Genomic DNA, 14,769 nt, shown 5'->3' with positions numbered 1-14,769 from the left:
AAATATGTTCGTAAATTTGGATGAGGTTTAACTTGGTTTTTACTCCCTTGAAATGATTCTGGCATCAGGAACTGGCTTTTACTTATTTAACAAGGAAAAGAGTATTATGATTATTTTTAATATCTGTATAACTAATTTTATATTCTATGAGCCTGTAGTAGAAAATTAGACTAAAAGTTCCCAAATTTTTAATTTTTAATATTTGACAATATCTTCGAATGCTTTTCTGAGAGAATATTTTAGAATAATAAAAACAAGAAAGCATCCACCACTCAAAATAGTTCTGGGGATTACGGATAAGGAGTTTGGATAGTAATTTAAATCAAAGCACTGCACAGATAAAATACAAGTGGGGCTTTTTTAAATGAAAATGAAAGTGATTAAATGAAAAATATTTTTAAGGTTTATATATAATAATAAAATTACTATACAAGTTGACACTACCAACATGTAAGGGAAAAACCAATTGTGAAGAGTGTTACAATTTAAAACTCCTTAAGAAAATTATTTTCTGCATAATTGAATTCTTACACCTTACAAACATCTTTAGGTATGTTTAAAATTATTAACTCAAAGTCCTGCTTTTTAATGAGTTTATACAAACAGGCAGCATTTCTTAAGTAAGGACTTACATATTATCTGGATGACTTTTAGAAGGTGACTGAGAATTTGGTTGCATTCAAATTTCCCTTTTTGGTATATCCCTACTTCAAACAGCATATGAACTCTTCTATATATCTGTGTGATTCAAACTTCTGTAGACATTGTTTTAAATGTACGAATATGTGAGGAAAGGCATTTATTAAAACTAGTCAGTTAATCTTAGTACACAGAACTTTCTAGAAACCAAATGATCCTGCTCCTCTTTTTAAGATGTCTTTAAGACAAAATGTGAATAGTAAGGAGGCCACTGGTATATTCTGGTTAGTTAGCAAGCTGTCTGATGGAATTCTACTAGTTATTTTAAAACAATAGTCCGTTTTTCTATGCTGAATTCAACCCTTTTTGCTGGTTCATTTGTGTAGGTAGAGTCCACACTGGATAAAGCATTGTTATTTACAAGTTTAAACAAAGGTCACTTCCCCTGTAAGCTAGCCATCAGCTACAGCTACTGGACAAAGCTGTTATTTTCATGCTCATCTCTTTTTACCTCTTGATCTGGATACATAATATTGATTTACTCACCCTGAATGAATAGGGCTGGAAGAAAGAGCCACGTTGTCTAAGTTCTCAGTGCCCCAGCTGAGACGGTAAGAATTCCTTTCTGCCTCCTTGGCTAGAGTTGACACCTAAATACAAAGAACACTGGATTTAATAAAAATACTTTTCTTCAATTAAATAAAATATAGTGAACTCTAAAAAGCACTTATCACAGGAAGGTGATATTACCATCTTTTCATGTAAAAATATAAGACCGAGCCATTTAAAATGTGTTTTATAATACATTCCCATTTAAATTATACTATCGACCTAAGACCACATTTGTGTAATCATCGTGGGAGAGAGTAGGTATTCACATCTACTTCTCTATATCCAACCAGCTGAAACTGATAAAATCACACCTAAGATTAAAATATTCCATAACAACCTCTAACAGTTTTCTGATAACAGATAACAATTTTGAATATAAGGTGTATTTTTACCTGTACCTTTCATTTTCTATCTTAAACGCACCTCATCTCACTTTTTCCTTTAACAGAGATTTTTATAAAGACATTAATTTTTATACATAATCTCCACAGAGGAATTTAGTAGAGCTGAAGCAACAAGCTGTATATCACTTTAGAAAAGCCCTCAAACTCTTAGCCCAGCTTGTCAACTGAATTAAGATGATTTCTTTTCAGATGGAAAAACTCTCTGGACATTTCCGGCAACAGGGAACGTCCGAAAGCTCTCCAGAAAGCTGAAATGACAAAGTAGAAAGTCACGTACCTGGTGGCTGGGGATGACAACTGTGTCGTCAATCATGGCACTGTCCCTCAGGTAAGAGGCATGGCTCAGGGTGTGAGACCTGTCGGAACTGAAGGATCGGAGGCTGGTAGGTTGGCAGGAGGCCATGGTCATATACCAACAGCCGGAGCAGGGTTGGGAGGATGGAAGGATGAGCCGAGCAGGAGAGTGAAAAAAGCGCGCTAATTAGCTAACAGTGCAACTTCCAGGGGGACATGAATCGCCACCGCGGGAGAAGGAAACACAGGTCTCTGTGTTGCCCTCCCTCTCTGTCCAACAACTAAACGAACACATCTTTTGACTGGTTCCTAGCACTCAATGGCAAGGGCACAAGGGAATCCAGGAGTTAAAATTTGATACTTCTAATCTGATTTATTTTCTCCCCAGAAATCTTTGAAACCAGCAAACTGCAGCTCACTTACTGCCAGGACAAGAGATTCACACAGGAAATTATGCCAGAAGAGACTGCTTCAATCTGTGGTAAATGTCAATCTCCCTGCAACTAAGCAAAATATTAAAGGGGGGGGGGGGGGGGGAATGAGACCCGCCTTGGAAGGAACAGAAAGGAAGCACGGGTTTCATCTTCGCTCATTTTCCATTCTCTGCATGCCTCATTCTCCTCTCCAACTGTGAATGACTGACCATGGGTGCATTCCCCTGGAAGGTACAGAGTGAAATGAACTGTGGCCAGATGCATGCTTCCTGCGGAAGTGCAGTTCCTCTTGTTTGTCTCTGGTGTCTCCAACAATGCTATTTCAAAGGGCAGCATTGTTCCCCTTTGCATGTCCTCTATGTGGTGAGTGAGGCACCAAAGAGTGCTGGTTGCTGTGGCAATAAGATGCAAGAGCACAAGAAACCGTTTCTAAGCACCAACCCAGGACACAGACACATCTGTCAGCACAGAAACAACGGCCAGAGACACAGCCGGAAACGAGGTTTGGCTTCAACATGAGATTTAGGCCTTGGGAATTGATGCTTTATATATTTGAGAACTCTGAATTTCCGAGTTCTGAATTATATATGCAAATGTGATGGGTAAAGCTTGACATTTGCATAAGTGTAATTCATTCCTTCCTAATCAATCTGTACGATCAAATGACAAATAGACTGATATCTCAAGCTGTATTTTATACACATTAGTCCGAGAATTAAATATCTGTATTCAAAATAGTAGCCCAAAGCCCACAGGGAAAAAGAGAGAGATGCAAGCTTTCACAATATTTATAGAAGCAAAGTTTCATTTACTTTCAGCTAGGAGGTATTTGGCCAGTGAAGCACTGTAGAATTATGGACTAAGTGTCAGGTTAGCATATTTCTTAGTAGAAACTATTTTCATTTTGCAAATAGACCTAATTTTGTGAGCCACATGCTGTCATTTTTTGAGGTGTCAATATAGCCAACTTCCATTATCTTTGAGGAAATCATCATTTGGTAGATAAATCATAGTAATTAAGGACCTTCTCCATCCTATTCTGCTGTAGTTTTAATTTTTTATATACTTATTATTTATTTGAGAGAGAGAGCATGAGATGGGGGGAGGGTCAGAGGGAGAAGCAGACTCCCTGCTTAGTGGAGAGCCCAATGCGGGACTCGATCCAGGGACTCGGGGATCATGACCTGAGCAGAAGGCAGTCGCTTAACCAACTGAGCCACCCAGGCGCCCTCTGCTGTAGTTTTTATGCCCCCCAAATAGACCTGGAATATTAGAAGGTAGGTGACATGAATTAAAGGAGTTGACTGATCTTGTATAAATTTTTGTTTATAATAAAACGAAATCTAAATATAATTCAGTAATTCACTATTTTATGTTATACAGGTTCTCAAAGAAGACTGAGGCTCCGGACACAGCCAAGGCAGGGGCAGCCAGACGCCTTAGTGAGCCCATCCGTAGGGGTTTTAGTCCTAGCAGCTGATATTGGGGCTGGTTTTACAGGTGTGCAGTTGGATTTTGATGGTGTACTTCATAAACAGGCTGCAGGCTGCTAGGATTAACTCTGGCCTAACCCTGAATCTCTATCTGTGGCTCTAGAATTCCAAGGTTCAAACTGTAACTTTATGCATGTAAAGGTGCTAAACTGATGTGCATGAACAATGCATAAGGAACAAGAGGTACTGAGGTACAGGACTAGACATGCCTGCGCACAGCATAACTGCCACCACTGTAAAGGTCTAAACTTTGAAAGGAGGCAGCCAGGTCCCAATTGCCATCCTCAGGGAGAGACCAGAACTGGGTGGATGTCTGTCTACTTAGGGATGAGGTATGAAAGAGCTCATCTGGCTGCAAGCACAGAGCCGCATTTTGCACTCAATATACCAGTAATAAAGGTGGATTTGTGATATCTTATCTACCTGATACCCAGGTCTATCTCTCAACTGGTTTGAATCAGGTGGGGAAAAGGGGTATCGGTGTTATTGTCTTTCCTAAAGCCTCAACAGAGAAGAAAGAGAGAGGGAGAAGAAAAAATAAGAAAGAGAATTGACGTACAACCAAAAAGGAGATTAGGGTAGAGAGAGAAAAATATTACGATATGGAGACAGAGAGTGAGAAAAGTTGGAGAGACAGAGGAAGGGAGGAAGAAGTTGGAACTATGCCTAAATATCTCTACTTCTATGATTTTATTCTGATTTACTGTTTACTGCCTTCTAAAATGCTAACTGGATGCTTAATCAATGTTTATAGTTTCTAACTACTCTTTTTTCTGATGTATAGAATTGACTTAAATAAATAGAATATTCCAGCAGTAGAGAAATTATTCTAATGGAATAATGACCAGCACAAACATCAGGAATAATTCAAGTTTCTGGATAAAAAAATTGTCTACCCTGACTTAAAACATTACAAACAAGGTTAAATATTTTACAATCCAATACATTTCTTTTTCGGTAAGTCAGAGGTTATCCCGTTCAGTTAATAAATTTATAATAACACATATCTATAGGAGTATAAGTCTGTACTTGCTGTTCAATGAAGGGTTGTGCCAAAAGTTATGTTACGGTCTTAAATTTTACTTCTTTGCACTATAGTAAACTACTCTGTGGACACATAATAGGTAGTCTGTAATTTCATTGAAAAATGTAATAATCAGTATCTTAGTAAGCTGTAGGAGTAGACGTTCAGTTAATGAAGTTTTTGAACCCTGTTAAACTAGTGAATATCCAAAAATTTCAATGCGTTTGCTTTATTGCATGGAAAAGCTTCTGTGGCTCATTGATACCTTGCGTTTTACATTAAATTTAATTTGTAAGCAATAATAAAATAAAATGGACACAAAATCTAACTAATAAGAACTTGGATATGTTTTTATCCATGTACATTACATTGTTCCTATTTGTGTTCTCCTGCCTCCATGTACATTTTAGGCATCAGAATGGTTTTTCTACCATCTCCAACTATACACAGACTGATGAGGTTCCTTTGGGGAAACCATGCTAATGTTTTATCAACCACAAGGTGGAGCTGTGACAGTTAAACAAAGTCATGCCAGGGGCATGTCTTCGACTTGTATTCTAGTAATATATTCACCCTTCTAGCTCAAACAGTTACTCAGTTCAATACATAAAAATCCTAACTTGAGAATAAATCCATAATTCTAGAATATAAGCACCTCCTGCCAACACACACACACACACACACACACACACACACACACACTACACACATTGCACAGAAAGCAGGGAAATGTGAACGTCTCCAGGAAGTTTCACAGTTTTTCATGCTATTTAATACCTACCTGGGCATGGTACTATTGAAAGCATACCAAATAAATAACGAAAAGTAAAAATGGTTACCAAAAAAAGAAAACTCCCTTTGAATTACATAAACAAGAAATCCATGAACATGAGATGTTGCCTGTAATTCCATGTTGGAGATCATGAATACAATCTGGGGTTCTGAAAATGCTAGTGTGGACCTGGAGAACAGACCATGGTTTGTTTGTTTCATATCCTCATCTTTACATGCTGATAAGTGTTCAGTTTCAGTAGAATCATCATACCGTGAACCCATTTAATAGAAAGTATTGTTCTAAAGTTTCCTTAACCTAGTACTTTCAAAGAAGGAAAAAGGATCAGATCAAGAACTTGATAAAATAGACCATGTTGAAAATGAAGGTTTTTTTTCTTTGACAGTGATACGATTATTTATAGGTTATTATGAATTTGTGCCAAGCCATAAATTTCATTTTATTGAAATTTGAAATCTTTTCCTAAGAATTTCAGATTGTGATGTCCAAATCTATCTGTATGTCAGAATCCAGTATATAAAACCCTGGCCCCTATACTCTGGTTTCTCTTCAGATCGTATAAATCTTTCGCCTTTTAAAACCCTGGCCCCATCACCAGTCCCCCTACTCTCACCCCGAGTGGCTCTTCCTTCTCTTGATCCCAAGGACCACCCTCCATCTATGTCATCAAAGCCAAAGGGTCAATCTAACCATCTTCCTTTTCACCCACCCCATGAAATCCATCACCAGATCTGGCTACTTTTACCTCATAGATATGCTCTCAAATTTGTGATTTCCCAAATTCTCTCCGTGATTGCTACCACCAAGGTTAAAGGTCAAGTCTTCTCTTAACAGCTTCAGCTAATATTCCTACAACAATTTTTCAGATGTTTGCAACTGCCAGGTTTGGCCCTTTGACAGCTCTCCTCTAAAATTCATCGTTTAAGTTTACAGTCAGAGGGATCCATCCAAAGTGCAGACAAGATCTCCCCTCCTTCACACTTACACTCTACCAATATTGCACTATTCTTTCTCTCACACACCATGAGCCTTTGCTCATGATCTCATTAAGGCTTCAAATGCCCTCCCTACCTTTCCTCACCATCATTACCCATCACTGTATCTCAGTTTGGCCTCATCTCCTCCAGGAAGCCTGAGCCCCGGGGCTTTAGTTGTTCTCTGTGGGTACCACTAGCCTAGTTTCTCTCACATCCCATCAGACTATAATTTTAACAATCATGTCCTGGTCACATTTGTATCTCTAGCATCCACCACAAAGCCAGCCCAGAAAGGCACTTATTACATGCACACTGAATTGTTCAAAAGAAAAAAGAAAAAAAAGTAGGGAAGAAGCATTGATGCTTAAGGAAAAACTCCAAGAAAAATCTGTTTTTGCTAATTATCCATTTAGAATTAACTCCGCTTTAAGGTATTTATTTCTTAGACTGTGAATGTGTTAACTACAGCTTAGAATACAGCAAGGCTAAAACTATAAACCTAAGATTACTGATTAGTGAAAAACATTACACTATATGGACCACCATATGTTAACCAAAATTGGCAGTCAATCCTTTGATGAGGTACCATGGGATGTTCTTATTCAGCTTGCCTCAAAAAATAACAAACACCAGTTGTGCTAGTTAGTAATAATCAGAAAATAACATTGATTTTATACTTCAGAATATGACATAACCTCTTCAGATTTGTCTATAAAGCCTGTGCTCCTTCAGATTTTGCTCAGACTGCTTTTGTATTCAAGATCTTGGAGGATTTTGGTCTAATTCCTTTTCATGAAAAAGTCAGTTTCAGGCAGTTTCCTCCTGAATTTGTTTCTTTTTCATCCTTCTTCACAACATACTTTTATTCACAGAATTTATGCCACTAACAAAAATACCCATAAGGTAAAACAGTCCTTTTTAATTGCCTAGAGAAAAAAGTGGTAAATGATTACAAATACTATACTGAAATGTAGAGAGCTCTTTACTTATCATTTGCTCTGCTTCTTACTAGTTGTTTGACTTTCATTAAGTTACTTAATCTCCCTGGGCCTCAGTTTCCTGTTCTTTAAAATGGGCACTTAAAGGTGCTCGAGGATGCAGTTAAGATACAACATGCTGAGAGTAGGGCAGTACCTACTGAGTATCAATAATTATGTCTACTTTTTTAAATTATCATCATGAAAAAGTGTTGCATTGCCTTCTGGCTGATACCAAGTGTCAGCTTTAGGTGAATACCTGTCGGAGCGTGCTCCCTCCAAGCTGTATCGCAGGTAATTCATACCGTCCAGGAACTGACTGCTGGGTAGTGAGTCATCACCCAGTTCTTTCAGATCCTCGGGCCTAAGATATTCTCCCCCATCGCCTGTCATCGTGTCATCACCTTGAAGCAATCAGAGGAAGATGGAGGAAGAATTATTTGTTGAATGTCATATTAACTACAAAATAGGATGATGATCATGAAAAAACATCAGAATAGCATGGACATCACCGGAACACCGCACACCCAAAGAAAACAGAACACATGCAACCACAAAGTGCTAAAACTTATTAGAGAAACAATATTTGACCCATTTCCCATTGCTTACCAAGAAGAAAGAATTACCTGAATTGTAATACTCTTAATATCAATTTTCTTTACTCATTTTTTTTTACCATAGCTGGTTTATAGCTTGTACTATTTAACATAGTTCACTATGCAGACCACTCAACTTCTAGACATAGTTCCAATAATTTTGTACATAATGTCTGGCATTAACAGTCTCTTCGTGTCATTGGCAATATGCTAAGAAATACCTACTGCTCCAGGCACCTGGGTGGCTCAGTTGGTTAAGCGTCTGCTTTCAGCTCAGGTCACGATCCCAGGGTCTTGGGATGGGGCCCCGCATCGGGCTCCTTGCTCAGTGGGGAGTCTGCTTCTCCTTCTCCCTGTCCCCCACCATCCTGGCTCGTGCTCTCTCTATCTCTATCTCAAACAAATAAATAAAACCTTAACAAAAAATAGAAAGAAATATCTACTGCTCTAAAATATGTGATATAGTATGTGGAGGGATATGATTTATAAGATTAACAAGATATGCACATTAGGGAAAGAATACTAGAACAAAGTGAGCAGATTGTGACATTTTAATAAACAACCTGGAATTTAATTTTAAAAACATTACAGAGCATAAAAAGGATGTTTTGTTGGAAACTAGGTGGCTTCCCAAAGGTGAATGACAGGGAAAATAGAGAATTAAGTAATCAAGTAGTGGCAGAAAGAGATGACTAAGTGTGGTAGCTCATATTTAGAAGATCAAATGGTAAGGGTACATTCCCTGCCTGTGACTAGGAATAGAATGCTTTCAAAAATATCTTTTCCAGGTGAGTCAATAAGTAATACCTCATTCACAGAAGTGCTCTGTATGCCATTAATATGCTGACATGGAGAAATTAAATAATATAGCTGAGAGAAACTATTTTTGATGACTCCTTAAGACACTAATTACACACTTTAAGCCTGATGATCTATGTAAAGGACAATTTGAAGGAATGTACTTCATTCCTATAAACTAATTTAAATATTATTCTATACTCATTTGTTTCAAATAATTGTTCTAAATCAGCACTAATTTATAAAGGTACAGCATTAAAGAATTGTAAGAAAGATATATGTCTTTGACATTTCACTGTTTGTCTGTATATATGATCTTAAGATCTCAGGTATATATAAAAGGATTATTAGCTCTTTAAATTACTTAAAACTAATGACAGATTAAAAAAAGAGAGACCTTCCAGTAAATGGAGATATAATTTATTAACCATTAGATTTTTGTCTCAAAGTGAATGCATTTAACATTTGACCATTATAAGTCTCATCATTAAAAATACTTTCATGGCTCCTTCAGTGACACCACTAGATCTTTATTGAGTTTTAGCATAATGAGTTAGGCTACACAGAGTATTAGTTAAAAGTTGAGTCTTTAGAATCAGATAGACCTGGATTCAAATTTTAATTGTTATTTACTGACCTGTTAATCTTCCAGAGCCTCAATTTCCACAACTAGTAAATGGGAATGATACTAATCTATCTCACACAGTAGTTGAATGAATAAGATAGTAACATTGTGTAATCAAGTGCCTGAATATACTAATTGCTACCTATTGTTTTTATTAATACAAAATGGTGAAAGTGTGACACATCAATGAAATATGAGCTCAATTTCATTTACGCAAAAATATTCTTATTTATTTTTTTTAAAGATTTTATTTATTTATTTGAGAGAGAGAGAGAGAGAGAGCGCTAACACAAGCTGGGGGAGAGAGAGAGGGAGAAGCAGACTCCCTGCTGAGCAGGGAGCCTGGCGTGGGGCTTAATCCCAGGACTCTGGGATCATGACCTGAGCCGAAGGCAGACGCTTAACTGACTGAGCCACCCAGGTGCCCCTACAAAAATATTTTTAAATGTATATATCATAAAGAAAGAAATATAATTGTACTGTGTTTTAAATATTCGTAAATCTGATAGCTCTAAGGAAAACATGAGTAAAGTTTTTAAAATTATGGTTGTTAAAGGGGTCTCCTGCCCATCCTTACATATATTTTCTTCTTTAAAGTGAAAAGGGGCACCTGGGTGAAGGTTAAGTGTCTGCTTTCAGCTCAGGTCATGATCCCGGGGTCCTGGGATCGAGTCCCACATCTCAGGCTCCCTGCTCAGCGGGGAACCTGCTTCTTCCTCTCTCTCTGCCTCTCCCCCTCCTTGTGCTCTCTCTTTCAAATGAATAAATAAAATCTTTAAAAAAAAATTTAAAAAAAACTAAAAAGTGTTCCCTCACAAAGCAAGATGTGACAATAACAGCAATCTATAGATAACACTACAAACACAAAATGCATGATGTTGGTCAACTTTAAGAACCAAAAATGTCAGAGGACAGAGATCACTTTAGGATGGTGTGGTGGGTTCAGTAGCGTCCCCCCAAAATTTCACTTCCATTTGGAATCTGAGGATAGGGCCTTTTTTGGAGATAGGGCTTTTATAGATGTAACTAAGTTAAGGACTGAGATGAGATCACATTGGATAACTCCAATCAGAGTGTTCTTAGAGACACAGAGGAAAATGCCACATGAAGGCAGAGATTGGAGTGATGTGTCTACAAGCCAAGGAACAAACACCAAGGATCGCTGACAGCCACTGGAAGCTGGAAGAGACAAGAAAGACTCTTCCTCAGAGTATCAGAGGTTAGTATGGTCCCACCATAAATTTTTCACTCCCAGAACTGTGAGAGAATAAATTTGAGCCACCAAGTTTGTGGTAATTTCTTGTGATATTCCTAGGAAATTCAGTGAAGCTGGAGAAGGAGTCACCGAAGAAGGAATTAGAGCTGATCATTTGTTTGGATTCAGTTTTAATGGGCAGAGACTGACACTACTCTAGGTGAGAGGCTCGTGTGTAAGGGGTCATGGAGGGCAATAAAAACAGTGAGAATAAAAGAGTAATACGTGTTACTTATTTAGAGAATACTACCTGAAGTAACTTGGCAAAAGTAAACGTTCATGATGGTGAGCAATGGCAAAAAGTCCAGGAAGAAAGTTAGTGTCTAAACAGTGATCAAATCAAGGCCAGACATCTTATTATAAGCCTTGTAGGACTTAATTGTTTCTACTACTTCCCTCCTCTTATGTAATTGGTAAACCTTTACGTAGGAGTATTTTTATGAGTCAAATAAGTTGGGGTACCCCTTTGTTTATTTCTGGGAGAAAAAAATTCTAAGATCAATTCTACGAATTAGTTTACCAAAACACAGGCATTGTCTGGTTTGGATATAAGCCTAAATTATTTCCAGAAAAAAAATATGTGAACTTGTTAACATTTGGGAAGACTAACTCTACTCTTATTTATGAAAAGGTGGAAGAAATAGTTGGATGAAGTATCTGTCGTGTTATACAAGGAGGAAGTGAGGAGCCCCACTGTCAAGAGTTCACAGCCAAAGTGTGACAAAAGGAGATAATAGATGGTTCCTCTACATTTCATCGTAACACTCAGCCATTCTGGAGTTCTCTTGATTATCATTAGTACACATCATTCCAGAGAAGCAGTGGAGAAGTTTGTACAAACCATCCATGCACAAACCTTTGAGTATGTGGGACACATGGGTCACATTTCTACAGGTATTTTAGTTACCTAAGTGTTATCACCCCTGAGCCCCACCATATAACTTACTGCTGTGGAGCTGAGTCAGCAAAGGTAGGGATCAGCTCACGATCCTATGAAGATGTAGAGGATTACATTTACAGCTGTGTTTTCGTCCGCACAGTACAATACTCTCAGATTGAATTCCCATTTCTATCTTTTCCTTCCATTTCTCTGCCATGTTGTTCCATCAGGACTTATTTATAGTATGACTGAGCTATTACAACAACTTTCATACTGGGTTTACCTTCCCCATCTACCACTTAATGGCTGTGTACTGTGGAGCAAACTACTTAATGTGTTTAAGTCTTAGTCTCATCCTGTTCAGGTGAGCCTTTCCTCACCTGAAAAAAAATGAGGGGAAATCAATAGCCTAGCTCATGCGGATGCTATGGGGATTAAATGAGACAATGCACTTAGCATTGTAGATGCTTAGTAAATGTTTTCTCCTCTGTCAAATATCTGAGCTTCCTTCCAATTTCTTCCTAATACACTCCTTTAGTGTATCACTGCTGGTTTAATCTTTGTGAAAATCAGATTTGTTTCAATCATTAATCAAAATGTTTAATATATCCGAATTTCCCAGACTTTTCGGTTAAGAATTCAAACATTCACAGTGAAGCCCAGTATGTTTTAATGCATGAGCCAAATCGAATGACTGGATTATTTTGCCACTCTGTGTCTCTCTCTTATGCTTTCCCCTCTCAGGACCATCCATACTGTTCCTTCCCCACTCTCTAAAACCTGTGTCACCTTCCTATTAATCTCTCAGTTTCGGCAAGTCCATGGGACTGTGCGAGGTCTCTCCTTCTCTAGCTCTCAAGGCAGATATGAAAAGTGGATGACATAGTGCCTTCTGTTATACTTCACTTAACTTCTACATTATCTCCCCATGTATATATATATATAAAAAAAAAAAAAAACACAGGCATGCCCTGTGTTCACCTCTGATGCCCCAATGGTAGCAGTGACAGAACTTTACACACAGTAGTAACATCACTTTTACTATCTGTTGATTGGATTCATGACTGGATATCCTGATTACTATACCAAGTTAGCCTGAAAGGACATCTATACCGGGCTTGAATATTCTTTTGAGTATTGATAATACACACAACTATCAAAACAGAAGAGCTGTAAAAAAGAAAAAAAAAAGGCAAGAATTGGCTAATACCTTTAAAATATATGTGGCTGCACTTTGTCCATATGAATGGTAGGTTCCGTGAAAACATTTTAAGCCCATAAAACATTAAAGGGTTGGCAATATCAACCAGCCAAGTTTCTTTATACTAATTCTTAGCACTAAAAGTCACTTCACAGTACTCAAACATATTGTATACATAAAAATTTTTCAACTTGAATTTCTTTCTGGGGAAAAATGTGTTACTAAGCTTTTGGCTAGGTCTAAAAGAAGGAAAGCTTCTTCTCTCACCATAGGAGATATTCTTGATCATTAGCCAGTATTCCTCTCAAAGCAAGACTTTTATCACTAAAAACTCTGAATCTATAACAGTTTTAATAAAAGTATACAGGATATTATAGCTAGATCTTATATTAGGCAATGAGCAGGTCCAAAAAGCTGTTTTATATAAATGGAATTTCTTTAATCCCACTCAATACTTTGAATGCACTGGCAATGGAATTATTTAACAATTATTTAGGAAATAAACTACTTTTAAATTAAATAATCACTCTATTTGATTTATAAATTTAGATTTTCATGTAAGAAGTTTGCTTCAAGTGATACCACATGCACTTTGGATCCTTGGTAGATACAATATTTTATATTATTCATTTTTCCCTATATGCTGAAGTTCCTCCTAAATAATTTTAAGGGTTATTTTTATTCCTAGCTACCTTCAAAAATCACATTATAACTATCAATTTCACATATTTTTTAACCACATCTAAAACTTATCTTCAGCCAAGAATGATATGAAGTACCTTCAGTCAAGCAGTCTTAGTTTTAACAGGTCCATGGTAGTTAAGTGTCAACTTACAAAGAATTATTTTTTTCTGTGTATTCTTAGAAGAGAGATTAGTTTTGGTAAAATATTCACATGATGCTCATTAGATAATTTAATGATACTAATAGGTCTCAACAACAGCAGCAAAATCATTAATAGGATAAGCAATTTATGGCTTTAAGCTTCCAAGTTAATAAAATCTACACACTCACATGCATACAAATACAACTCCATGCTATTTCAAAAGAAACAGATTAGTAGTAGGCACCCAGATTTAAATATTAAGCAAGTTGCTTCTATCCAGTTAAGAAAAATTAAAAGCAAAGCTTTCACTCCAATAACTTCCTCTAAAGGTACCTGAATCACTAAGCGCTTCCCCATCAATAAAGTTGTCACCGAACTGTTTAAAGGCTGTTAGGAAAGATGATTCCACAAAACAAAATATGATGTGCATATATGAATGCTAAAATTAGCTGGCAAGTGTTAGGATGGAACACAAAATTATTATAATACTCGGAAATGCTAACTTTGGCAATTATTAATTTACTTATAATAACGCACTGACCAAACATTTGCTCGTTCTTGTCATAAGTTCTTACAAAAGCTGAGATAACTCAGTGCCTATTACCAATCGGTGAACAAACTAGTTCCAAATAATGACACCTCAATGTAAAGTTTCACCTTCTGATTACATCTTGAAGAACCTAAAAATCTACTTTTACTATTTCTCAATAAAAGCAATTATTATTAAGAATAGTACTTTTCTTTTCAACCTGACTAGTTTTTTAGTTCTTTTATCTCTGCAGTGAGGGACTCCCTAGCGTCTTCTATGCTCTTCTCAAGCCCAGCTAGTCTCCTTCTGATTGTTCTTTTAAATTCTGGTTCAGGCGTATTACTTATATCTGGTTTAATTAGATCCCTGGCCGTGCCCTCTTCTTGTTCTTTCTTTTGAGATGAGTCCCTCC

At 37.1% G+C, this 14,769-nt stretch overlaps 1 protein-coding gene across 39 annotated transcripts in view; it reads right to left on the bottom strand.

The window, feature by feature from the left end:
* ANK2 (ankyrin 2) overlaps nucleotides 1-14,769 on the bottom strand; it is a 317,165-nt gene that overhangs the window by 59,756 nt on the left and 242,640 nt on the right. For 20 of the 39 annotated variants that reach the window (XM_027597295.2, XM_027597301.2, XM_027597313.2 and 17 more), the window contains 3 exons: nucleotides 7,907-8,051; nucleotides 1,933-2,035; nucleotides 1,186-1,289 (listed from right to left, as the gene is read on the bottom strand). In XM_027597295.2, coding sequence (XP_027453096.2) covers nucleotides 1,186-1,289; nucleotides 1,933-2,035; nucleotides 7,907-8,051 — 352 coding nt within the window. Of the gene's footprint in view, nucleotides 1-1,185; nucleotides 1,290-1,932; nucleotides 2,036-5,681; nucleotides 5,694-7,906; nucleotides 8,052-14,161; nucleotides 14,216-14,769 lie in introns of all 39 variants that reach the window. The other 19 variants (XM_027597302.2, XM_027597314.2, XM_027597324.2 and 16 more) reach the window with 4 other exon arrangements.

This window comes from Zalophus californianus, chromosome 2, assembly GCF_009762305.2.
Source record: "Zalophus californianus isolate mZalCal1 chromosome 2, mZalCal1.pri.v2, whole genome shotgun sequence".
NCBI lineage: Eukaryota > Metazoa > Chordata > Mammalia > Carnivora > Otariidae > Zalophus > Zalophus californianus.
This window is presented reverse-complemented; position numbering and strand designations above follow the sequence as displayed.